The sequence below is a fragment of the Thunnus maccoyii genome, chromosome 5 (assembly GCF_910596095.1).
Source record: "Thunnus maccoyii chromosome 5, fThuMac1.1, whole genome shotgun sequence".
Lineage (NCBI taxonomy): Eukaryota > Metazoa > Chordata > Actinopteri > Scombriformes > Scombridae > Thunnus > Thunnus maccoyii.
Genome location: NC_056537.1, coordinates 4,417,067 through 4,444,093, shown reverse-complemented (window position 1 = coordinate 4,444,093; position 27,027 = coordinate 4,417,067). Strand labels below are relative to the sequence as shown.

The 27,027-nt window shown below is 39.7% G+C and overlaps 2 protein-coding genes across 5 annotated transcripts in view; both read left to right on the top strand.

Moving 5' to 3' along the window:
- The window catches only part of znf609a (zinc finger protein 609a), a 59,686-nt gene extending 56,385 nt beyond the window's left edge, over positions 1–3,301 (top strand). For all 3 annotated transcript variants that reach the window (XM_042411353.1, XM_042411354.1, XM_042411355.1), the window contains 2 exons: positions 745–823; positions 2,281–3,301. In XM_042411353.1, the coding sequence (XP_042267287.1) occupies positions 745–818 (74 nt within the window). In that variant the 3' untranslated portion in view covers positions 819–823; positions 2,281–3,301. The remainder of the gene's footprint in view (positions 1–744; positions 824–2,280) is intronic.
- A 4,687-nt stretch (positions 3,302–7,988) lies between these two features.
- LOC121897088 (GRAM domain-containing protein 2A) overlaps positions 7,989–27,027 on the top strand; it is a 34,920-nt gene continuing 15,881 nt past the window's right edge. The window contains exons 1-3 of one of the 2 annotated variants that reach the window (XM_042411382.1): positions 7,989–8,149; positions 17,707–17,817; positions 26,141–26,198. In XM_042411382.1, coding sequence (XP_042267316.1) covers positions 8,136–8,149; positions 17,707–17,817; positions 26,141–26,198 — 183 coding nt within the window. In that variant the 5' untranslated portion in view covers positions 7,989–8,135. Of the gene's footprint in view, positions 8,150–17,530; positions 17,609–17,706; positions 17,818–26,140; positions 26,199–27,027 lie in introns of those variants that run through there. The other variant, XM_042411381.1, reaches the window with a different exon arrangement.

Here is a 27,027-nt window from a genome sequence, read left to right as displayed (position 1 = left end):
GTTTATTTCCCATGAAGCTCATTTCAAATTCATTCATGAAAACAATCAGTCAGGATGTGAAACATTATATAACTTCATAAAATTGATGCTAAATATTTTATTAAATTCCACACCGAATCAGACCTGATATAAATGAAAAATAAGAATACTTGTTACCATTACTTCTTTTGTTTAAGAAATAAAAAAGTAGAAAAATAATAATAGTGGATCCACTCTCTATGATTTTTAGTCACTTTCTATCTCATATTTGCAAAATGCAAAAAAAGAGTCAATGTTTTGTTATAAAAAATATTGTTTCATGGACTTCTGGTAAAGAATTTTGGCTCATTGTAAATAATTGAAGCAACATTTTTATTGGTTGTTATGATTAAATGTATGAACTGGGTTGGTTATAATATCTACAGTTTGATTAAATGGAAAAAAAAGTCTAGATAATATTTAGAAAGTGTTTCTGTGAATCTTGCAGACGCTTCAGACAGCTGGATGTTTCTATGGTAACAAGGCACAAAGCATTGTGGGATGGTTCTGATGACGTATTTGTTACACAGCGCGTTAAAACTGGCATTTAATCCGTCTTTATATATCTTATATGAACAATTCAGACTTTAAACACGTCGGCCATGTTGGATCTGATCTGGTGTGTGTGTGTGTGTGTGTGTGTGTGTGTGTGTGTGTGTGTGTGTGTGTGTGTGTGTGTGTGTGTGTGTGTGTGTGTGTGTGTGTGTGTGTGTGTGTGTGTCGCAGGTCTCTCCTCCTCAGCCATCGTCGCCAGTCAGCAAGCGTCCGCCCCGTCCATGTACCCCCCCGCACGGAGGTGAGAACGGTAAGACAGACGCTCGTCTTTTTATTTATTTCATCTTTATCTTCTTATATGTTCCATCGTTCACATTATTTCCATCTTCATGAGGACTGACGACGTCTGTTCTTCATCCTCTAACCTGGTGACAACATCAACATCATCTTCATCACTAAAAACTCTCTGAGCAGCTGAGAAGCAGCCAGAAACTATTGATTAGTCGGCAGAAAATTAATCCGCAGCTATTGACAGTCCAGATGGAACGAGGAAATATTTGTCTTTTTCCTGGTTTCAATGTCTCAGATGTGATGATTTGATGGTTTCCTTCATCATATACGACAGTATGTTGAAAATGTTTTAGTTTTGAACTCTTAGTCTTATAAATAAACATTTTCAAGTCATCACTTTGAGCTCTGGAGCTTTATAAGCAGGGCTGCAGTTTATTTTCATTATCAATTCATCTATTGTTTATTTGGTCTATAAAATGTCAGAAAATTGTGAAAATTGTCACGATCACCGTCTGTTTTGTCCACAACCCAAAAATATTCAGTTTCATAAAGAAACCAGAAAATATTCACATTTGAGAAGCTGAAATCAATGAATTTGGACTTTTTTTTCTTAAAAAAATGACTCAAAAAGAAACATTAAATTGTCACATTTTTGCAGGAAAATGACTGAAACGTTTAATTGATTATCAAAATAGTTGCAGATTAATTTTGGACTAATTGATTAATTGTTGCAGCTTGTTTCCATCATGCAGAGGACATCACATTGACTTACATTCATTTCCTTTAGACCAGAACCAGAACCTGAAACCACATCTTTACCCAAAGATTTAATGATTTACATTATGGAGGCTTGTTTTTCCCACAATGTAACAGTTTTATGTCCCCACAAGATGAGACACACACACACACACACACTCACACACACACACACACACACACACACACACACACACACACACACTCACACACACACTCTGCTGCTGTTCACTGAGAGGATTCAGTTCGTTCTCTGTCTGTAGCTCCATCTAGTGGTCACACATCAGTATCTTCCAGCTTTATGAGGGTCTTTAAAGAAACAGTTTCCACCTTGTCGAGCAGACGGATGCTCACACAGCAAAAACTATAGACTTTAAAACCTCAGAGGTCAAAGGTCAGTGCTTCTCTACAGAGGATGTTTCATGTAAACTCATCTCTGCAAAGGTTCATTTGGGTTCAAACTGCACAGTTATAAGCCAACCAGTGCTTGTAAGTTAAAAGTCACATGACCAACTTTCCAGTTCATACACACACGTCTTTGATGGTGAAATAATGTGAAATTAATTAAAAGTATTTTTCTTATAAGAAAATATCAGTGAGTGTTCATTTGTTTTACTGTAAACATTTTTTTTTTTGCACTGATCCTTTAAATGAGTTTATGATAACGATGCTCCAAGCAGCCAAACCTGTGACCAATACTGTTCTCTCACCTGTCTGTAGGCACACGTGATTGGCTGACCTCCACCTGCCCGGAGTCATGTGACTGGATCACATGAGGAAGCATTTCTGTTTCGACATCAGTTCAATGGTGTTTGTGTACGTTTGATTACTCTGCCTGGACGTCCAGCTAGCCGGCCGGCCGCTCCGCCCTCCTCGCCGGACCGCTGAGACTTCAGGAGGATAGGAGGTCCTGCCGGTCCCGCTGGTTCTACTGGTTCTACTGGTTCTACTGGTTCCGGGTGGTACCGGCGGCGTTCGGCGGGCGGTTTTGGCTCACAGACTGAGGACAGAGTGGACTCGGCGGGTGGAGGCGCAGTGAGATGCTCCTGGTGGTTGAAGCTGCTCTGTTGTTGTTGTTGATGTTGTTGTTGTTGTGTTGGAGACGGGGGGGCAGAGCAGGGGGTGGGGTCGGACAGTTCGGGGCGTCGGGGGTGAGGGGGCGTTCACAGTCACGTTCTGCTGTGGCTGAAGAAGGACGGGACGGTCACTTCCTGTCTCTCTGAGCCACGCACTCAGTTGTTTTTGTTTTTTTTTAATGGCACGTCCCGATATTTTTTTTTTCGTTTCATCCTCACATTACGGCGACGCCCTCTGCCCCCCCCCCCCCCAGACTATATCTGCGGTGACCTCTGACCTCTCTGAGAAGCGGCGACAGCAGCGCAGCACCCGGACGTCGTCACACCTTCACCTGGAAATTAAAAAAAAAACAAACACTGTGGACGGAGGAGGACGGACCAATCAGAGGGCAGCGTTAGGACTGATGCTGCATCCTCAGACTGACAGACTGGCTCCTCCTCCTCAGTGTGTAGCTGTACTGTACTCTGTGTATGTATGTATGTGTGTGTGTGTGCGTGTGTGTGTGTGTGTGTGTGCGTGTGTGTAAATACTGTACAGAGGAATTATTTTAAAGAGCCTGTTGGATGCTGTTGGATTTCCTACTCTTCTTTTTGTCTGGTAGCCTCTGCCTCTGTTTTTCTACTGTTGTTGATCTGATATTAAACCTGTAGCTGGTGGAAACGGCGCCCGAGCTCTGTGTCGTCATTTATTCCCTCAAACCACACGCCCCTCGACCATGGTGACATCAGAAAAGTTTATCTGAAGCTAATGTGAAGCTTCAGCGTCCAAATGAGTCAAATCAAGTAGATATCTTTTAACGTTACAGTCTTTTTAGTGCCAAATTCCCTTTTTTAGTGCTAAAAAGACTGTAAATATGGCAGATATCTACTTGCTGAAGCCTCGTATAAGCTTCACATCAACTTTTAATATCCAGTATGAACAGGAGGAATGTTGGAAAAACTGTGAAACTATCCTTTAAAGCTCCCCTATGGAGTAACAGAAACTCTGTGTGTATCATTGAAGTGTAACAAAAGCATTTCATTCTTCTTAAAACATTTGCAAAGATGATTTTTAAAAAAAAATCCTGTTTACTAGCTTGTCGTCTTCTTTGTTGCCTTTTTTTTTGCACATTGTTGTTTCTTTTCAGCTTCCTGTAGATCAGTGGAAGAGAAACTGCTCCATAGCTACTCTGAGTCTAAATCAGTTGCCATCTATTTAGATAAACAATCATTTTGAGTCGTTGAGTAAGGAAAAATGTTGAAATTTTCAGATTCCAGCTTCTTAAATATGAATATTTTCTGGTTTCTTTAGTCTTCTGACAGTAAACTGTCGGTCAGCTTGGGCTTTGAGAAACAGTGATTGACATTTTCACTGTTTTCTGACATTTAAAACACCAAACAACTAATCAGTTAATTGACAAATTAATCGATCATGAAAATAATGGTCAGCTGCAGCCCTGCTTACACGTATCCTGCTACATGGAAAGAACTAAAGTCGCTGTGACGTGAAGCGTAGTGTTACTTTCTGTATCAGGAAACATCTGAATGTTTTATCATTCTAATACATTATAATGGCCATAAGTATGTGGACACCTCCAGTTGCTCAACAATTAGTGGAAAGAACACTTTTGTCTAAAAAAAAATTAAAGTAATTGAATGCTTGAAGATACTTGAACATTACTTAAAGATTCCCTCCAGACGTGTATTAAGACATAAAAACACTCTGCTTGGAACAATAATGTGTCTGATAAGGTTTTTTCCACAAAAAAAATTTAATTTCCACATTAAAATCCTTAAAATAACATCTACTCCTTCTCCCTCGTTAAACACACAATATGTCATTTCTACAGTTAAGAGGTCTCCCAATAAAAACAATAATAAAAGATTGAGTTTGTGGCGTAGTGTGGGAAGTAGTGTGGGATCATGGGAGTTGATGTCTTCATTCTCAGTATTCATCATTCAGGATGTTTTTAGCAGGAGCTGAATTCTCCGCCGACGTCTCCTCCTCTCCAGAACAAACAGACCTGGTGATTAAAAACTGTAAAAACACTGAACAGTGTGAGCGAACTGCCGCTAACGTTTGCTCAGCTTGTTTCTCTGATAACTTAAAATCCAGACGTCAGTCACTAAAATCCTTCATTTGGTTAAAAGATGTAGATAAAAACAACCAGGAGGATCTAAAGTGTTTTGCAAAATTGTGGCTTAAAACTGGATTAAAAAGTCATTTTATGACAGACAACCACAACACTGACACATGAACAAAAGGGATATGAAACAGACCGTTACCTTGATTAAAATGACTGATTTCTTTGGGTTAAAATTGACGAAAACATTTGGGATGATGTAAGTAAACAACTCAACAAAATATATAACAGGTCTAGTTGTTTTCAGACGTTTTAATGTGGAAAAGTTACATCATATATCTTTAAAAATCCAGAATCTATAAATGTGTAAATATATTTCATGTCTAAAGTTTAACTGTTGGACACAAGATGTCTCCTTCTTCACTGTAAAGTTCATTCTCAGAGCTTCAAGTTTCCACTTCACACTTGTGTAAGTTGAATACTGGACCATGATTGGCTCCAAACTAGTTGTGATGTCACAAATCCTGCTCTTAGGCCCGCCCCCTTAAAACCAGATTTTCATTCAGTTCAGAGAAACTGTCTACTTTCAGCAGATGAATGTGAAAACAACACTGCATCATTTACTGTATATAAATATATTTATATACAGTAAATACTCTGCAGATGCGTCATTCTGCACAGTGAAGCTCAAACAGAAACTTCTAAACCTTTAAACTTCTAAACTTCTCACTTGGTTTCATTTCAGCAACTAGATGTTTGCCAGCAGGTCAAACGTCTGAGTCTCTGCAACATGTTGTGATGCAGTTTTCAGCCACAGGGAGGCGCTGCTGCACCTTTAATGTCAGAACAGCAGAGTTAATAAAGGGTTAAAATCATTTCCCTCCAGTCTCACTACGCTGATCATTCTTGTGTTTTCTGTTATTATAATAAAACAATACAGTAATAATAATTAAAAATCAATAATATGATAATTCAACAATTATAGTAATATAAATATATTTTTTTAAATTAATAATAAAATAAATTCAACAATATTAATGATTTAAAAATTTAAATCCAATAATAGTTTGAATGATTAAATATAATAATCATTTGAAACATTAATAATTAATTCAACAATAATTTAAAATTAAAGCTCAATAATAATAATTATAATAATACATTTAAAAGTCTATTATGATACATTAAATTCAACTATAATATTAAAAATAATTTACATTAAATAATATATTTTTTAAAAAGCTACAACTAAAATATTACAGCAATATTATTACAAAACTAAAGTTAGTTTAAATATAATGATACATTAATATGATAATTATTATAAAATGTTTGTCTTCAGGTTTATCAGTTGAATGATGGTGTTTCTGTTTTTCGGGTGCTTGATATGTTGTTTCAGGTTTTCCCAGAATGCTTTTGGATAACCATCAGAAGAGGAAGGTGAGTTGTGAGGGTGTAAACCTCTCGTAGAAACTTAAAAAATGAAGACTTTTAAACACGCTGATGACTCGACTCGCCTCACAGCTTCTGCTTTTTCACACGTCGCAGGATGTTGCAGAGCAGATTCAGGACGAGATCAAGAAAAGTGGTTTTCCGCTCCGTTACTGGCAGAAGAAAACACTTTTTAATCTGATCTTTAATGTGTTCAATGTGTGTTCAACCTTCCTAAGTAGGTTTATTCTTTCTCAGGAGATATTTGTTCAGTTTCCACAGATTTAAAAGATGTTGCTGCTGATTTTCTATATTTTTCTTAACAAATCTCATGTTTGGATCCAAACCAACAATGAACTGATCTACTTTCAACTATTGTGTTTGTATCCAAAGCCTGATATATCTGATTCCTCTGTGCTGTAGACGTCCATTGTTGTCCAGAAACTATTAAAAACACATTATTGAGTCATTTGTTCCCTCGTCCCTAAAGCGAAAGCGGTCAGTGTAGCTTGTTTAGGTTGTAATTCTCAGGAGAGTGATTCTCTGTAACGCAGACGCCACTGAGCATGTGCAGAAACGCGGTTCTGTTTACAGCTTCACCAGCTTGTTGTGCTACATTATAAATGTGTTCAAAGAACCTCAGTACAAAGTCAAGAGGTTGTGATATATAGCTGTATAAACTGGGGTTGATGGGGGTCCAGCAGCTCCTCTTTGGTCCTTAATCCGGCCCCGAACAGCCTGGACTACAGGACCAATCGAAGGTTTGGACACAGTTTATCATTTAAGTGACTGGGTAGCTGTGTCCAGATGTTTGACTGGTGCTGTACTTCACCTCCATAGTTTCTCACTAGTTTTGTTATAATGTTACAGTTATTTTAGTCTAATATATTCAACCTGTATTCCAGTGTAATCATCCTCCCTCACAGAAACATTCAGATGCTCGGAGGACACGCTGTCATTTCTCTCCCACACAACTCTGTTAACTAAGAGACTAATAATTCTCAAAGACAAAGACAACAGCTGCACCTTGTTCCCAAAGATGAGTACAAGAACTAATAACTGCTTTTAAAAACTTGAAATGTTCTTCTGAGTTCTGCCTTAAAGGATAAGTTCTCAATTCTTCAAGTGTGTCTTAAACCAGCAGTCAGGTGTCCATATGAACAGTGAAAGAGGTTTTCCTCTCTGTAATCATTCCTCCTGTTCATACTGGATATTAAAAGATCCTTCGAATGTGCTTTCAATGTAAGTGATGGAGACCAAAATCCACAGTGTGTCCACACAGTCATTTAAAAGTTGATGTGAAGCTTATATTCAGCTTCAGCAGTCTGAGTTAGTCATATCAAGTGGATATCTGACACATTTACAGTCTTTTTAGCATCAAATTCCCTCTTTGTGTTTCCTCGGACAGTGTTTCCCTGTTGAGCTGCAGGTGGAAGTATAGTAACAAAAAGAGGAACTTTGGCACTAAACAGACTGTAACGTTGAAAGATATCTACTTGATTTGACTCGTTTGGACGCTGAAGCTTCATATTAGCTTCAGATAAACTTTTATGAAGGGATCTTCTAATGGTCAGTATGAACAGGAGGAAGATTACAGCAAGAAACACATGTTTCATGTTCATTTGAGCTCCTGACTGTTGTTTTAAGACAAACTTGTAAAACTGTGAACTCGTCCTTTAAGCTGAGCAGCGATGACCTGGTTCTGGTGTCTTTCTTCTTTAATCAGTATTGATTATGTATTGGGTTGTTCTGATGCTTGTGTACAGAACGTGTCCTCATGCTTCAGGTGTTATTTTGAAGCCTCCGCGCGCTTCCTGTTACTTCCTGTATCGTCTCTGTTAAATAGTGTGAACTTGACTGAGCTGCAGCAGCAGCAGCGGACTCTCGGCGGCTGCGGCTCCTCTAGTCGGTAGATCGGTCGGTCGGTGCTGTTGGACGGACGGACGGACGGTTACCGGACACACTAACACCGCGCTGCTTGTCAGCGGACCTGATTGAGGACCGCATGATTACACACAGGTGAGACTGAATGTGTTGCAGAAATCTTTAAATCCGCGATGTGTGTGTGAAAGAGATAGACCGGCTGATGGTGATGATGATGATGATGATGATGATGGTACCAGTCAGTGGTGCCTTTACTGTCAGTTACAGTGTCTCTGTTACATAATGTTACTGATATCAGCAGAATTATTGTTGTTACTGGCGGGCTGGCTGTATATTAGTATACTGGGAGTTGTGGTTTAATGGTAGAAACACGCTTCTATTGTAACTGTATCAATAAACACTCAGTAATACAGTAAATATAACACAGAGGAGGAAGAAAAGTACTGATAATACAATGCTGTAAATCTGTAAATTCCCGCATTTGTTATTTACTCAACTACTGTACTTAAATATAATGTTGAGGTACTTGTACTTTATTTTATGCTACTTTATAAATATTGTTCTTTCTACTCCACTACATTTATTTGACAGCTTTAGTTACTTTTCAGATGAAGATTTGACACAATGGATAATATAACAAGCTTTTAAAATACAACACATTGTTAAAGATGAAACCAGTGGTTTCCAACCTTTTTGGCTTTTACTACAACGTCAAGAGTATTTTTATATTGTTATTAGGGTCTGAATACATCGTCCACTGCTATATATTCTATTATCCTACAGTTATTATTGTATACCTGTAATATTATATTATATTGTATTATTATATTACACCTCTCCACTTTGTTATCTTGCTCCTCTGCAGTATTATTTATTAACTGTAGTAATATTGTATTTTTCGGGCTGCAACTGCTGCAAAAATGATTAATTTCATCATCGATTAATCTGTTGATTATTTTCTCGATTAATCAGTTTGTCAGAAAATGTTGAAAAATGTTGATCACTGTTTTCCTGAAGCCCAAGACGACGTATTCAAATGTCTCGTTTCGTCCTGATCAACAGTCAACAACCCGAAGATATTCAGTTTATTGTCATAAAGGACTAAAGAAACCAGAAAATATTCACATTTGAGAGGCTGGAAGCAGAGAATTTTTTCTTAATGACTCAAAATGATTAATTGATTGTCATAATAGTTGAATTTTTTGTTGATTGATTAATCGACTAACTGTTGCAGCTCTATCTTTGCTTCTTTAAATTAGTTTTTAGGCTGTTTGTCTTTCTGTTTTTTTAAGGAGTTTTACTTTTTCCTGAGTTTAAAACCTAAACTGTTGTAGTGAAGTTGTAGTTTTGAACTCGTCTGACACTCAGCAGCTGAGTTTCTCTTCTCCTGTGTGGCGGCTCGTTCTCCACGGAGGGAACAGACGCCTCTGAATGTTTGAGATACTGTATTAACGATGTCCCAGCGAGGTGTCTGACCCTGTGTGGCCTCCTGTCTGCTGCAGTACTTAACATGCAGCTCTCAGCCTCTGTTTCGCTCCAGCAGCTCTGAATACGCAGCATCTCCCCTGCAGGCTCCTCTGCTTTGGCTCGGCCCGCCGTGCTTTTCAGCCGCAGTGTGTTTTCTGTTGCCCGGTGTGTGTTGGAGGCTCTCGGGGCGGAGTAGCGCCGCAAACAAAACGCCTCTTTCAGTAGGAAGCAGCAGAGTTGGACCGGCTCCCACCACACAAGAGACTGACTCAGATGTTTCTCAGCTCGTTTTCAGATCGATCTGTATCAGATTTATAAAGACTGTTGCCTGGATAACTACTCAATTCTATTATCTTTCCATATAATCATATCATGGCTCACAAATCTGACATGTAAATGATTGATAGAAAGTTAAATTTCTGTGTGTTTGCAGCTTGATATATCTTAAAGGACGGGTTCAAGTCTGTCTTAAAACAACAGTCAGGAGCTCAAATGAACAGTGAAACATGTTTTTCTTGCTGTAATCTTCCTCCTGTTCATACTGACCATTAGAAGATCCCTTCATAAAAGTTTATCTGAAGCTAATATGAAGCTTCAGCGTCCAAATGAGTCAAATTAAGTAGATATCTTTCAACATTACAGTCTTTTTAGTGCCAAAGTTCCTCTTTTTGTTACTATACTTCCACCTGCAGCTCAACAGGGAAACACTGTCCGAGGAAACACAAAGAGGGAATTTGATGCTAAAAAGACTGTAAATGTGTCAGATATCCACTTGATATGACTAACTCAGACTGCTGAAGCCTCATATAAGCTTCACAGAGACTTTTAAATGACTGTGTGGACACACTGTGGATTTTGGCCTCCATCACTTCCATTGAAAGCACATTTGAAGGATCTTTTAATATCCAGTATGAACAGGAGGAATGATTACAGTGAGGAAAACCTCTTTCACTGTTCACACGGACACCTGACTGCTGGTTTAAGACACACTTGAAAAATTGTGAGCCCGTCCTTTAAAGTACGACACCATGATAAAACAAATATTTGCAAAGTTTCTCGTTATAATGAGTTGAATATTCATATTATAATGAGAATAAATAGTGATTATAAGGAGAAAGGTGTATATATATATATTATATTAGACTGTATCAGTATCTCATAAAAACAGCAGCGTTGTTGCACGTGAGCATTTGAATGAATTGATCAAGTCTTACTTTTACTCGTTTATGACGAACACATAATGAAATTCTGCTCTAGAAGTTTAATCAGCATGCAGACACTGATTTACAGCATATATACACTCACTCACCGAGCACTTCTACTTTTACGAGGCTGATACATTCTTGTTGACATTGTCAGAAAGGTGATAATTCTACTTTATGTTTATTACTGAGGTTGTAGTTTGTGCTGCTGGTGTACTGGACTGCATTTATTGACAAGTGTTCCTAATATTATATACATGTTAACGAGGTGGACAAATTCTGAGGAATCCTTTAAACTAAAAATGTAAAAGCTTCGTAAAAGTAGACTTTATTGCAGAGCTGTTGTGTTGCATTGCATTAGATTGCAAAGGTGTTCCTAATAAATTGCTCTGTGAGTGTATATTTGTGAGTTTTTAAAGATTTACGTCTTCAGAAGGAGCCGCTGGGTTCAGACTGGGGAGGGAGAGAGACACATTGTCGGTCTTTTCATGGGATTTATTGATTGAATAATAGTTTTATCTTCTGTTCTTCCTGTTGTGCAGTAAAAGTGTTGCTTTTTGAGTCCGCTGGAATAAAAAAATCCAGTATTTTTAATCCCCCACCGGTTTGTGTTGTCCTGAGCTGACCAGCGTGAGAGACGGGTTTGTGTTGTTGTGATGTATGAACGTTGGCAGACGACGTGAAAATGAATATTGGTTTAAGTCGTTGTCTGGAAAGTATTTCTGTGTCAGGAAGAGGCCACCGAGCATGTGTGAGGACGTCTTTAAGAAATTTACAGCGTCTGGGTCAGAGTCTGATCATTAGTGAAAAAATACGATTGTTTACTGTAAAGAGAATTAAAGTAGATCTTTAGGGAGGTGCTGAGGTTGTTGCTGAGGGGTTTCCATGTGTTGTTTGTCTTTTGTGTTGTATGAATGTGTTTGAGAAGCTGATATTTCAAGTAAAGAAGAAGAAAAAGTGGTGAAATCCTGCTACTATAGTTTGTTTCACAGTTTGTTGACGTGGCCTCGTGATGCAGCTTCTGAAGAGGCTGAACTGAAGCTGCATAAAGGACCAGTCTGAGATAAATAAGAAGTTTTTAACTGTAAATCATGCAACGATATTCCAGCAGAGCCTCACTTCTTCTGCAATGGTTTAATAGCACCAACTGTTTATCTCCTAATATTTACAGAACAGTAGTGAATGGAAACAAGCATTAATAGAGTTTTGTTTTGCTGAATTTCTTGAATTTTGTTTAAAATTTGCACCAAATTTCAAAGGAAACTTGGCTCCAGTGATCCCTGCAGTTGAGTTTAAGGGAGCTGAAGCATCCTCTCAGTTTAATGTCGAGTGTACAGTCTAAGCCTGGCGATAAAATGATAACAACATGTACCGGCGACACTTTATCTATAGCAATAAGAAAATAGTTTGATAGGGAAAGCACATAAAGAATATACAAAGTTCAGTTGCATGAGCTCATGAACAGCCTATCATATCCTTTGATAATGGAGTGTGACATGCAAACAGCCAATCATGTAACAGGCGTGTTGTTCAGTTGCACCGTCGACATGTGATGCAACAACAGAACAGTTAAAAATGAGTTCAGATGGTGAAGAAATAGTTGATGAAAAAAGGGCAAGTCTGCTCACCAGTATGGCTGTTTATTTTTAAATTATTACCTGTGTGCCTTGATAAATAAAGTGGTTCAATTCAACCATTTTCCTCTTGGTCTTTATTAAAAATAGGCCATTATAAAAGTGTTCAATACCCAACCAGTCAAGGCAGATATCCGCCCACATAGAGCCTGGCTCTGCCTGCGGTTTCTTCCCATTAAAGGGAAGTTTTTCCTCCCTCATGTGGGAATGTTTGCTGTCTGTAAATTAAAGACTACAGTCTAGACCTGCGAAATAATTGACCAGTGCCCTGAGATGATATAAATAAAGTTGACCTGACTTGACAATAATTATCGATATGAACTGAAAAGAAACACTTTATGGTGATAAATTCTTCAGCCGTATCGCCCGGCCTGATGTCTGACACGACTGACACGTCTGACACGTCTGACAGCAGGAAGTCAAACCACAAGTGAAGATCTAAAGCGTTAAAGAGTCCCATTACAGCAAACAGCCTGTGTCTCCCTGAGGTGCTGCCTGATTTAATCAGCGGGGCGAGACTCCTCCACGAGGCTCCATGGAAACCGGGAAGAGGAGGAGGAAAGGATGTGAGAGAGGGGTTTTTGTATCTGCTGTCAGCGGGAGGGAGAGAGATAGGGCTATATATATATATATATATATATATGTGTGTGTGTGTGTGTGTGTGTGTGTGAGGATCATGCCTGTCACCATGGCAACTAACTGTGGTTCTTTTCCACCTCTCGAAGGTGGAGTCAGTTGCCTGCCGACATACTCGCATCTCAGCAGCTCTGATTTATTTTTTAGCAGCGTGATGATAAAATGTTAAAAGTCTCAGCTGAGAGGAGAGTTTTGATCTAACGTAAACATTTCGTTTTGAGCTCCACTCTCCGCTGTAATAACACAAACCTTGAGATTTTGTATGAACCCGCTGATAACTGAGCCTGTGGTATCGTAATGTGCGTGAGGACTCTTTCATTGTGGGATATTTAGAGCAGCAGGGTGTCTGCGGGTGTTGAAACGTCTTAAAAAAGCACAGAATTCAGTTCTCTATCAGACAGATGTGTTCAATATCGTCTCCTTCCTGCTGTAGACAGTAACATTAGTTGTAAGGGGTTTTTTTTTTTTGTATGTGTAGGCGGCTGTCAGGAGACTTTCTACATCTATAAACTACAAGTGAGACTGTAGAGATGGTGGATTAGACTGCAGGGAGCTACAGTTGCATCTACTCATAACGGAAAAGTCTCAATTTCAGCAAAAATTTAAAGATCCCCTCCAGACACGTATTAAAAACATATAAAAATACTCTACTTGGAACGTTAATGTGTGTCTGATATGGTTTTTCCACATAAAAAAAGTGTTATTATCACTTGAGAATCCTTAAAATGGCATCTATGAATATGCAAATATGTTTAATTTCAGAAGTTTAACAAGATGTCTCCTCCTTCACTGTAGAGTCTATTGTCAGTGTTTGTGAACTGGAGGCTTCAGGTTTCCACATCACACTTGTGTAAGTTGAATACTGGACCAGGATTGGCTCCATGCTCGCCGCTTAAAACTGGATTTTCAATGAACACAGAGAAACTTTCCGCTTTCAGCAGATCAACGCGAAAACAAACTGCACAGTGAAGCTCAAACATCCGACTGTAGGAACAAGAAGAAAAGCATTTTTTGAGTGGAGGGGGACTTTAAATGAACTGAAATCAATTATTCTGCATGTTAAATTATGGATTTATATTACAAGGAATTATTGTTATGTAGAGCTGGGAAGTACCGACAAAAATATGATATAAATGTCAAAAAACGTATGTACTTAGTGGATAATTGGAGGCCTTGTTGTCCCGACTGGTTTTCTGTCATGCTTTGACCAGAATGACCATGAAAGAGCTATTACATTGTGTCTTATGTGTTACGAAAAAGGTCTTACATCACAGGAACTTTGCCTGCAGCAGGAAGTGACTGAATGAACTGATGGTTTTTAGCAAAGATGGAGGAGTTGTTGTGTAAGGTTGTGTGGAAGCTGCAGTTTATCATTCAGCCGGTGAAAAAACTCAGAAAATACTACACCTTGTCATGACAGAATGAGTTGTTTCAGCAAGTTCCCCCAAAAAACTGTTTACATTCCAGTGACGGCGCCCTCTAGCAGCAGTGGTTGTTACAACGGCAGCAAAGGAGGGAAGTCAGGTGACGTTATTATAGAGCGACAAAGTCCACATAAGGAGGAGGTCGTTTTGAGTAAAGAAAAAGTAGTTTGTCGTCGTTGTTACCTCCCGAGTGTCCAGAAGCTTCCTGAAACTGACCAATCAGAGCAGAGTGGGCTCATCTGGAGGCGGGGCTTAAAGAGACAGGAGCTAAAACGGCCTGTTTCAGACAGAAGCTGAACTGAGGGGCTGCATAAAGGGCCAGTATGAGACAAATAAGGAGTTTTTCTTACACTGTAAATCATGCAAATATATTCCATTAGAGCCCCAGAATATAAATATAGACCTGGAAATATGCATGATATGTCCCCTTTAAGTACTTCAAATAAATTTTACTGCTAATGCTTAATTATATTTACTTTAGTCAGATATGAACGGACGACTTTTAGCTGTAATGGAGTGTTTTTAAATGTCTGTGTAGCGTCTCAGCTCTTTTTCCATCTCACCTGTCAACCAGAACATGTGCGATCCAACAAGCCAATCAGTGTTTCTCAGTAGCAGAGTATGAAAACATCTTGACCTCTGCTTAATGTGCTGGGTTTTGTGTTACATCACAAATCAAACAAATAAAAATAAGATACTACGAGTGAAACTGGAGCAGGTAGGACATGATTTACAGATTACATGTCAGGCTCAAATTGCCGTGGCTTGACAAGGATACACTTCAATCAGGGCTGAGTCGTTCTGTTTTTTATTTACATGAGCACCACAGAGGTCAAACAGCATGCAAAGCAGTTTTTCGATACACAAAACAGCAGCGTGGCCGGAAAACTCTTTAACTACTGAGTGAAAAACCGTCCAAACCCCGACACGTTTCCAACATTTTCTTTCTTCTTTTTGTGGGTCACGTTCGCTACAACACATCCTTGTAGACATTGATTGATCCACTTATAATACCAATCAGGTATACTGGAGTCTGGGAAATCAGCACTGTGAGCACTTTAATCACATTTTTTTTTAGCTTAATCTGTTTTTTGTACAGTAATCTCGCTGCTGTGTGTGTGTGTGTGTGCTGTTACATCACTTATTGTTACAAAAAAAAACTGCCTCTCTGCTCCAGTTTCAGCTGACATAAGAGACGAGGAGAACGATGCTCGATCTGAACAGCCTCTTCTGAAGCTGTTGCCATGGCAACAGAGCGGAGGAATATCCTCACTGCTGCCGTGTGCCGTGTGCCGTGTCCAGCGTGTGTGTGTGTGTGTGTGTGTGTGTGTGTGTGTGTGTGTGTGTTTTCGATTCGGGGCTGATGCAGAGCTTCAGATCAAAGGTCTCTTGCAGCTCGACGAATCCTCCGACCAATCAGAGCGCTCCGTTGTTTATGCCCTCTAAACACAAGTACCACCAGCCTCGGTTGTCATCGTAGGACTCACTGTAGTATCAACCCTTGTACCAAATCTAAAACTCACAGTAAATCCAGGACTAACTGCACTCTAGTTTCATATCTAGTACTGAGTCCAATACAGTCATAGTATTAATTCTCTATTACTAAATCTATTACTCACCCTGATGTTGTATTTAAATCAATCCTAGTATTAGATGTAGAAGTACTCTAGTATCAACCCTGAGACTCAATCTAGTTCAAACTTCACTGCAAATCTGAGTACTAAGACTAGTAGTCCCTCCAGCTCCAGGATTAAATCTAGTACTAGTACAAGTGTCTAGTATCAACTCTAGTTGTAATTCTGCTACCAGTTTTAGCACTAATGGCAGGGTTAAGACTGGTAGGACCAGTGCCACCAGTAACTGTATCTGTACTCACTCTGGTATCAAGTGTAGCAGCCTTGAATTAACTCTAGTGGTATTTACCCAGTTTCCAGTTATGATTCCATTACCAGTTTTGATACTAATCCCATAGTTGTAGCCATAATACTTACTCTAGTACAACCATCTTTTACTAAGTGTAGTATTAAAGGATTTGACTGGCGATTTTCTATATTTTTCTTATTGTCAACAAATCTCATGTTTGGATCCAAACCAACAATGATCCCATCCCTCTTACAAGTGTCGTGTGTTTATGAAAAGCCTGATGTATTTTATCCCTCCGAGTCACACGGCTGCACAGGGTGACATGTTCCTTCACCCTGAACAGAGTGATTACTTAAGCTTGTTTAGAAACGGCTCCAAAGAGTAATATCGATCATGTTTTCAGTCTCAGGAGAGTAGTTCTGTGTAAGGCAGACGTCACTGAGCATGTGTGGAAATGTGATTCAGTTTACAGCTTCACTAGCTTGTTGTGCTACATCTCACAACCTCTTGACTTTCTATCACATTATAAATTTCTCAAAGAACTTCAGTAAAAAGAGGTTCCTGCATATACATTTCCTTCTGTTCATCTCCTAATTTGTTTTGACAAAAACAATAATTTAGCTCCTAATAACAGCAAAGGACAACAAGCTAACACTAATGTTAATTACTTGTGGGTTATAGTTAAAACCACAGATGCTAAAGTCACTTTAAAAAGGGAAATACTGAAGCTAGAAGTAGTTTTATTCATGTCATGTTGTTTTATGTCATCAGCTGGTTAAAACTGAGGCTGAGACCAACTTTAGTATCTACATATATCATATCTCATAGTCGACTAAGTACTAACTGTAGTACTCATATTAGTACCAGGTTTATTAATCCAGTATTCACTACAGTACCAGCTCTAATACTGAGTCTAGACGATCCAACTTATATCCACAGTTACAGTACAACAAGTTCTGGCTTAAACACCAATATAAACCCAGAACTGTTAGAACATTTTGACTCTCAGTGGGTGAACTTTACTTATTTTCTCTCTGGGAGCTTTTCAATCCAGACCAGAGGAACAGAAACACTTCTGTTTATTTAATGCAGCTCTTAGTGCTCAACAGTTCTGCTCTTGCATCTTGTCTAATCTTGTCTTCCCGCTCACGTGCTTACTTCTCAACACCAACGATGTTGGTCACACCTCTATATTTAGAGCGTGTTATGTGATGCTGCCTCCTTCATCCTCTCTCTCATATTTTCTTTCTCTCCTCATGATTATTACTTCACAGTCTTTCAGAGCAGCGTTAATGCAATGTCATGGTTGATTAAAAAGCTTTTCTGTGAACTTCCTCCCTTTTGTGAGAGCTACCTGCAGATGAAGAGGTGTCATCAGGCTGAATAATAAACCTGCTCATGTGATTTCAAGCAGAAATATTCTCGTTGTTTTTGTTTAACATTGTTTCTACTTCCTGTCCTTCCAGGCAGATAATAATGATGGAGAACTTGGAGCATAGTGATGACATCAGCGTCCTGCCCCCCCATGAGGTGGAACCACCGAGGGAGGATGACGCACACTGCCCCCTGCCGTTCAGGTGAGTAACTGCAGGTTACTTACAAACAGAGCGGTCAGAGAGATGAAACCTGACGATTTTGGGGGTAAAAGTTAAAGGCTGCAACTATCGATTAATCTGCTTATTGTTTTCTAAATTAATAGTTGTTTTATTGTATTTATTGGGAGCATGTACAGTGTTAAACATAAATGTTACCATTTGATGTACTGCACCAGAGTTAGCTTATAGCTAGTTTTCATCTGCAGTCCCTTCCACAGGTCACAATTAAAACATATAACAGCACAATAACAAACAGTACAGACACACAGACACAGGACGTCTGGAGGGGCTGCTAGCAGAGCTGACGCTAACATTCGTTCAGCTTGTTTGTCTGATGACTTAAGATCCAGACGTTTAGGAGGTTGTTACTGGGAGCTGAATTGTCTGCAGAGGTCTCCTCTCCAAGATAAACGGACACAGTGATTTAAAACTAGTAAAAACACTGAAAAAAGCAGTTTCACATTATAAATCAGCATTTCTCCCACACTATTTAGTCGACACAGGACGTCCGGGAGAAGCTGCTAGCTGAGCTGCTGCTAACGTTTGCTCAGCTTGTTTCTCTGATAACTTAAGATCCAGACGTCTGATGACTAAAATCCTTCATCCGGTTAAAAGATATAGTTAAAAACAACAAAGAATGACAGCTTCTGGCAGACAACCACAACGCTAACGCATGTGCAAAGAACGTATGACGCCATTGACTGCCGACCAAATGAAACAGAACGTTACCTTGATTAAAATGACAGATTTCTCTGAGTTTGAAAACTGTTGGAAACATTTGAAATAATCAGCTTAGAGCCCCGATCCTTGTTATATTTATTTGGAATATGGTAAAAACATGTACGGCCGCCACAGACCTTCATACAAAAACTGCTGATGATGGCTCAGTCACATGACTCTTGGTTTACGGCTGCAATTTACGATTATTTACATTATCAATTAATCTCCAATTATTTTCTATATTTAATTAATAATAAGTCTGATCTATAAAATGCCTGAAAACAGTGAAACATGTCTGTCATGGTTTCATAAAGGTGATGTCATCAAATCGTTGTTTATTCAACAAAATACAAACATTCAATTTACTGTCACACAAGACCAAGAAGAGCAGCAAATCATCACAGATGACAAGCAGGAACTGGAGATTTTCTCCTTTTAAAATTAAATAAAACATTACAGATGTTTTGGGGGTTTTTTTCTGTCAAACGACTAAACAATCAATCGACTACTTGTTGCAGCTCTGTCTCAGTTACCTGACAGGAAGTAACTGGAAACAAGCCACAATGATGTCTCCCGATACTTCCTCACACACGTTCACGACATTGTCACCGGAAAGAGAAGCAGCGCTCAGTTTAGTTTTGATCTAAAGGAAACAGGCGCCATCAGAGGCCGCAGGTGGAAACCTCCAGCGGCTGCAAGGTGCAGACGAGACGCGCAGCTGGAATCGTGACGTAGCCAGATGTTGCGGACAGACGGTAGTGAGCGCCGTTATTACAGGAAGGCCGCAGGAAGTGTGAAATAATGTCATGTAGGATGATTCATGTCAGGATCCAACCTCCTCATAATCAACCGATTCACTCATTAGTCCTGATAAAGTGTGTGTGAGTGTGTGTGTGTGTGTGTGTGTGTGTGTGTGTCGGAGTGTTTGGCAGGAGATGAAAGCTGAGGAGACGTGCAGGAGAGACAATACACAGAGAGGGAAAGCCTCAGTGTCTCTCTCTCTCTCTGCTCTGTTATTCCTGTCACGTACAAAACAAGCTGCAAGCAAAGCTGCAGAATCAGAGCTGTGTGTGTGTGTGTATGTGTGTGTGTGTGTGTTGGTGTGTGTGTGTGTGTGTGTGTGTGTGTGTGTGTGTGTGTGTGTATGTGTGTGTGTGTGTGTTGGTGTGTGTGTGTGTGTGTGTGTGTGTTTGCCTGCAGCACGTGCAGTCAGCTCACGTTTCCAGGCAGCAGAGCTCAGAGAGAGGCGGAGTGGCTGATGGGAAGAAGGAGTTTGTGTGTGTGTGTGTGTGTGTGTGTGTGTGTGTGTGTGTGTGTGTGTGTGTGTGTGTGTGTGTGTGTGTGAAACTAGTGTAAAGCCTTAATTCACTTCTGCTGACAGAGCGCTAATGTTCCGTTAAAACCCACAAACAGCCACACACAGCCCAAAGCGCTCAGCTCAGCTCAGTCTCTTAAGTTGTTCAGAAACAGTTTTTAAGCAATTTAATAGCAATAAAAGAAAATGTCAAATTAGCCTCTTATGCTAATAGAAAGCTAAAGTCATGACGTTCCACCAGCTTCACTGACTGTATATGAAGATGGACGTAGTGAAGTGTGACGTCACACACCAACGTTAGCTATTTCAGCTAAATTGTGCTAACAGGGCAGGTGTAGTAATCAAGTAACATTAATCCGACTCAGTGTGAGTCCCGGAGCAGCAGGTGAGCCAACTGTCAATCAACACCCACATGTCAGACATCAAAGCTGCTATAAGTCTTCAAATCTTATTAACGGAGCAATAATTTCCAAAATAACCACCAGCACACTTATTAGAGGACCTGAATTTAGAGATTGAGACCATAATGACTGTATTTCTAGAGAGAAGTTGAGGCTTTTTGAATGGGGGTCAGTTGGAGCTTCTAGCGGCTGTCGTTGGTAATTTAAGGTGCTTCAGCCTCAAGATGTGGTGGCTGCTGCTTGACTGTCTCTTGTAACTCAGTCTAAACAGACTGTAACTTTGGAATATATCGACTGGATTTAACTGAAACATCATATTAGCTTCAGCTGAACTTTGGAACAAGGGCTATGGATTTTGTCCCTCATCTCTTACCGTATAGTTGCATTCAGGGTTAGTATGGAGAGTAGGAATTATTACAGCGACCAGGACACATTTCCACATACAGCAATGTGCAAAAGTTTCAGGCATTTATCCGTGGTGTAATACCGTCAGAAAGGTGTGTCAGAGTCATAAAGAAATATCTTCAGCTACAACAAGGAGTCTTGCAGGAGATGGTCTCTGATCTCAACATCATGGAGTCAGTCTGGGATTAACATGAAGAGACAGAAGCAGCTGAGACGCCGAAATCCACAGAAGAAGAAGAACTGTGGCAACTTCTCCGAGATGCAGGAACAAGCGACCTGCCGAGCACCTGAAACACTGAGGAGAACTGCTGCTGTTTGAAAGACCAAATATTGATTTACTTTATGTTTCTGCTGCTTACTTAACTTTAATCTCTATAAACAGATATCTGCATATGAATACAGAATCTGTAGGTAATGGGACAGGATTTTGGTACCAGAAACCTTCTGGTTTCCATTTGTAGTCAGAGTAGAATTGACCAATCACGTTTGAGCAGGCTTTGGTTGCATGCAGGTAAACAGTCCATGTGGAGAGCCAAAGAGACGGTACGCATGGCTATAGTCTGACGATGATTTAGCTTTTTATTAGTCTATCAGTCTGTAAACAACGACCAATGCACGCAACAGGAAGTCTTGGCCCGGATATCTGTTATCCAGACATCTGCTGGCTACACCAGGAGCCCCGAAATACTATAATAATATTATAATATAATACTCCAGAGGCTAAATCATCGTCAGACTGATAGCTGACGGGTTCTGAGATTGACTCAACTTTATATGAAGTTAACTGATAAATAAAAACTGGCATCATTTTTGAAAGCATCCTCACTTTATTGTTAGAGCCTAACATTTTTGGCACAGTAATGTACATTAGACATTAGAGACGTCATTATTGTTTGAAGACAGACTTCCTCTCCTTTAAAGAAGACAACAGTGATGTGTATGTGCGTGCATGTGTAGGCGACATGAATCCTGCACGCGACCAATAACAGTAAAAACTAATAGAGAAGCAACTGCAGGATGCAAATACGTCGAGTGACAACTTTAACAACTTTAAGCTGCTGAGATGGTGTCAGATTTGTCCGTTCAGCCACGCCGCCTACGTCACAACGGCCGCCACGCTTCTCAGAAACCGACGTCTGAAAACGACGAGTGACGCTTAAACCCTGTTTTTTTTTACTTAATCAACATTTTTAGATTTGCCTGCATCAGTGTGAACACAGCTTCTTTTCTCTGCTCCAGTTTCCCCATTCAGGCTGAAACGGTTTGCATAATTAGTTCTTTTATCGTGTGTGTGTGTGTGTGTGTGTGTGTGTGTGTGCTCCTCCCAGTAGCTCTTGTGGACAATCACTCCTTTCACACACACTGAACTCTCCATGCTCCAGTGTACCAAACTAAAACCAGTGTCTGACGGGAAATTTCACTTCAGTTCCAGTTTTACTCTTATTATCGATAATCCTACAATTCACATTATAATAATCAATATAATTGATCACTGGTAGTTACACTGCTGCTGATCCTCGTAGTAATGTGTCCAGTTTTGATCAGTTGCTTTTCTTTTTGCATGAACTTCATGTTCCCTCCTGACCATCCTCCATGAAATCTGACACAAATAATAAGCATGTGTGTGTGTGTGTGTGTGTGTGTGAGTGACGGCTGCTAAGACACGTCCTCAGCTATTAAAGCCTCCATGATAATGATCCAGATAATGTCCAAGTCGGCCTGGACCAGAGTGCCACTGAAGCACGGCTCCACGTAGTGAACACAGTCAGTGTTCTGCAGACACATGCATGGAGCAGCAGGTTCATGAGCAAGCAGCAGTCATTGGTTCAAATCCTAGAACTTTAACACCGTGCATCAGTTTATGTCATGGTAATCTAACGGATTACAGGCAGAGTTTTGCAGTTAATCTGCGACTACTTTTGTTTGCATCTGAAGATTTGTTAACCAACCAAACACCTTGAAGCTGTTTGAGGAGACGCTGCATCCAACAGTAAATCGTCTCTTTTTCTGGGAACAATTCAATCTCCACATCATAACTCTGTCACACCAAAATATACAGACATCACACACACTGTAATTAAATCAGCAGAACCTCCCCTTTTACAAAGATAGATAGTGGGGACTGCGTTCCTGCACATGCTCAGTGGCATCTGTCTCACACAAATTACCCTCCTGAGACTGAAAACTTGATGTCATTAGTTGTTAGGGCCGTTTCCAAACAAACTGATGTGACCAAATATAGAAAATCACCAACTGAAACCTAAAAGAAAGTTGTAGCTGAATCTCTGACGACTAAAAAAACCTACTTCAGTTAACCATCAGGCCGATGACGACCTGTCGTGTCAAAACGTTGACAGCTGTTGGATTTGATGTGCTGCGTCACTCGTCATGCATCATGTGTGAACAAAACGAGCAGCAGCTTTGATCCGAGCCGACTCTCGTTGTTATCTGTGGTCACATTTACATCCTCGCAGCCATGTGGCTCCTGATAACACGAGGAAACGTCTGACTGAGCCTTTTGCATGATGTAATGATGTGACAGCTGCACCTAAAGAGCCTGTGTGTGTATGAGGGGAGAACTTTATTTTAGCTGTCCAGAGGTAACAATGGGAATTTTTACCAAACAGAATAATAATCATAGTTTCAGTTTTGCTCTCTAGCTCTGCAGTCTTTCAACATATTCATCCTCAGAAGTAGTGATGAAGCTACAGATCAGTGACTCTGCAGCTTTATGGAGCTTTATAGTGAGTTTCAGCTCATTGTTTATCTGTCCGGCTGCAACTTTTACTGTTCTGCTTCACTCTCAGCGCTCTCATAGTGTCGTTTTTGGGTTGCAGCAGCTGTTTTACAAAAAAAAAAAAATAAAGAGCCAGATATTTCCCTGAGGAGTTGGTAGAGAGCAAAAACAGATCTAAAAGAGAGCGAATATTGCCAAAAACGGTCTTTCTAAAGCAGAGCGCTCCGTGACTAATATGAGAGGCAGTCAGAGGATGTGACAGTCACACAGATATTATAGCCTGCAGTAGATGATGTTACACTGTCAGCTGATGATACTGGACAGAGAGCTGCAGGGAGACGCTGAGGCAGCTGTTTACAACAACTACTGAAATAAAATTCATCTGCAAAAAAAACCCAATCTCTGGCACACAATATTCAGTTTGTTTGAGTTTTATATTTTACTTCAGTGTCATATTTAAACTCTAAATTCATTCAGACAGTGACTTCTGAGTGTTTTTTCCTCCTTCATGATTCATACAGCAGCTCTGATCTCATAAATTTTGTTTGTGCCTCAGAGAAAATATAAAAAAATCAAACCTTTAATGTGATTTAAAGCCCTTTTTCAGACATGGATCTCATAACACGGCTGCTTTCATCTGCAGTATCTGTTCAAGTGATTTCTTTCAGCGGTGACTTTTCTGTTAATGTTCCTTCAACATGAGTTAAAAATACGACAACAAGGAGACTTTTTTCTGTCTGCATCACTGATGGTTTTGAAGTTATTTTGCTGTTAATTAAAGGACCGTCGCTTCTCTCAGTGAATCCACCGACTGTTAATGTTGTTAGAGAGCGAACTCTGCTGCCTGTTTTATAAAGTCCTACATGCACAAGTGTTGAATGACAAGATGTTCAGGTGGATTCCTGTTAGCTCACATTAGCAGAATTTTGCTGGATATTTATTTATTCAGCAGTTGGCATGAATGAACATTGAAAATATAGAGAGGCTGTTCTGCTCTGATTGTTGTGGTTTTAGAGGGATTTTTAACCTCTTCTGCTCCAGTTGCACTGCAATGGCAAGAAGAATCTCCTCAACACCTTAAAATCGTCTTTTTCCTGGTTTATTAAACCAGTTTTGTGCACTAGAGATGACATTTTAAATGTATTACAGTGATGTTAGAAGGTGAAACAAGCCACACATTTCTCTCTCTGTTGCTTTATCTTTATGTTCATCTGACAACATTCAGTTTAAAGTGTCACAGAAATGTTTCAGGTTCAACTTTGAAATAAAATACTGCTGCTGTGACTTTTACAGACATGAGACCAACAATTTAAATTTCCAACAGATTTATTTAAAGGGCTCCATGTTTCTTGACAAATCTCAGGCAGTGATGGAAGAAATATTAAGATGCTTTACTTACATAAAAGTACAAATACAGCAATGTAAAAATACTCCATCACAAGTAAAAGTACATAAAAGTACATAAGTATTATGAGCTTGATGTAGTTAAAGTATTGCAGTAAAAGTAGTGGTTTGGTCCCTCTGACTGAGATATTATTATATATTTGATGGCCTTAGCGCAAAACCTCCTATCTGCAGAATGTTCTGATTGGTGGATTTCACTTTGGATGATGAGAACAAGGAAGGCTGCTCATATTCAGTCTGTCTGTGAGATAATCCCGCCCTTCATTGTGACTGAAAAGTCACACAACAAAACAAAAACACAACGCAGAGTCCCTGGGTGTGTAGAGAGGCTACAGCACGAGTGAGTTACACAATCACTGAACATTCATTTCCACTGGACGAGGAAGCAAATACACTGAATTTAAGGAATTCTGACCCTAGTATACTACAATGTAGTAACTATTATATTTACTACATCTTTTTACCTGAAAACAAACTTAATTTTATTTTTAATTTAATTTCAATTATTAACTTAATTTAAAGCATCGTTTTGTGGAACCTCTTCCAACTTGCACCAAGTGCAGAAGCTCCTATCTGCTCTTTGCAAGGCATTAATATCTATAACACATAATATAATAATATAGTCCAAAAACAGTGTATTATGTATTGGGTATCCTTAACAAATAGCATTCTGCAAGAAAACAAGTTTTTTTTAGTTTTCTCAAAAAACTGCATTTTTCAGATCGGAGGTTTTGCTCTTCGGTCATCGATATGACATCATTAGATTATTAATAGTGAAGCATCAGTGTTAGAGCAGCATGTTACTGTTGTAGCTGCTGGAGGTGGAGCTAGTTTACACTACTTTATATACAGTTAGCTAGTTTAGTCCAGTGGTTCCCAACCTAGGGGTCGGGCCCCTCCAAAGGGTCAGCAGATAAATCTGAGGGGTCGTGAGATGATTAATGGGAGAGGAAAGAAGAAAAAACAAAGTTCTGATACACAAATCTGTTTTCAGTTTTTGGACTTTTTCTCTAATCTTTGATTTTTGCTGAAATATTGGATCATTTGAACATTTATTGAAATGAAAGCATGTGAGAAGTTTAGAGGGAAAAATCACTATTTGGTGGAGCTGTTAACAACTCATAGACATGTGAAATGTGACCCCGACTACACACTGCTTTTTGTAAGACGTCAAAAGCCAAAAAGGTTGGAAACCAGTATCAGTTCAGACTCTGTTCTCGGTTCCCATCACTAATCTTCACTCCTCTGTTTCTCTGCAGAAACTGAACGTTTTGTCTTTTCTGACACAAACGATCTAATTAGATGTTGTGATGTTTCCTGCAGGCTGCAGCTGATCGACGACCTGTCCTACGAAGACGTGAAGAAGTGCTACAGAGGATCAGTAAGTCCTTGAACTGACCTAAAAATGATGACACGCACTGCTGAGCTCCCACCTACACACACACACACACACACACACACACACACACACACACACACACACACTCACACACAGACACACACACACACACAGACACACACACACAGACACACACAATGCCGACAGAGCAGCGGGAGTCCTTTCAAATCTGTTTTTAAGTCTCTGCAGAAGTTTCCGGCGTCTGTCTCGTCTCCATGGAAACACATTCAGGGGTGTGTGTATGTGTCTGTTTCAGCAGACAGAGGGTTGGTTTATCATCAGACATTAACAGCTCAAACACAGACAGGTTTAAGTCTTGAGATTGAATGGCAGATATGTTTTACAATTTAAAAATTCCAGAGGACCAGATTTACTCCAGATGTTTTTTTCAGCCACACAGATGTGACACATTCTGGCTCAGACACACACGTGTGCCGTATTCATCAAACGCTCAAAGTCACGTCAGGCTGAAGTCATCTTTGTGTGTCACTTTTGCAAATGTTTGCAGGATTTATAGTATTTAAGGGAGGATCAGACATATAGTTGGCAGGAACTGCTTGTAGCTGATTCAGCGTACTATAAATGGTGCGAATTTGCTGTTTCCTGTTTACATCCCCCAAAGCATTATGGGAACTATATTAGCAAAACTGAGAGCAAGATTATCCCCCAAATCGAAGTAAGACAATCCATTAACATGAACTGTTTTCAGTGTTTTCATGTCATCACTGAGGGTGTTTACGTGCGCACTAGTGTCCTTGTTTTTAGTCTCATCCTGGTTTTGATCATATTCAGGATGTGGCATTAACATGGG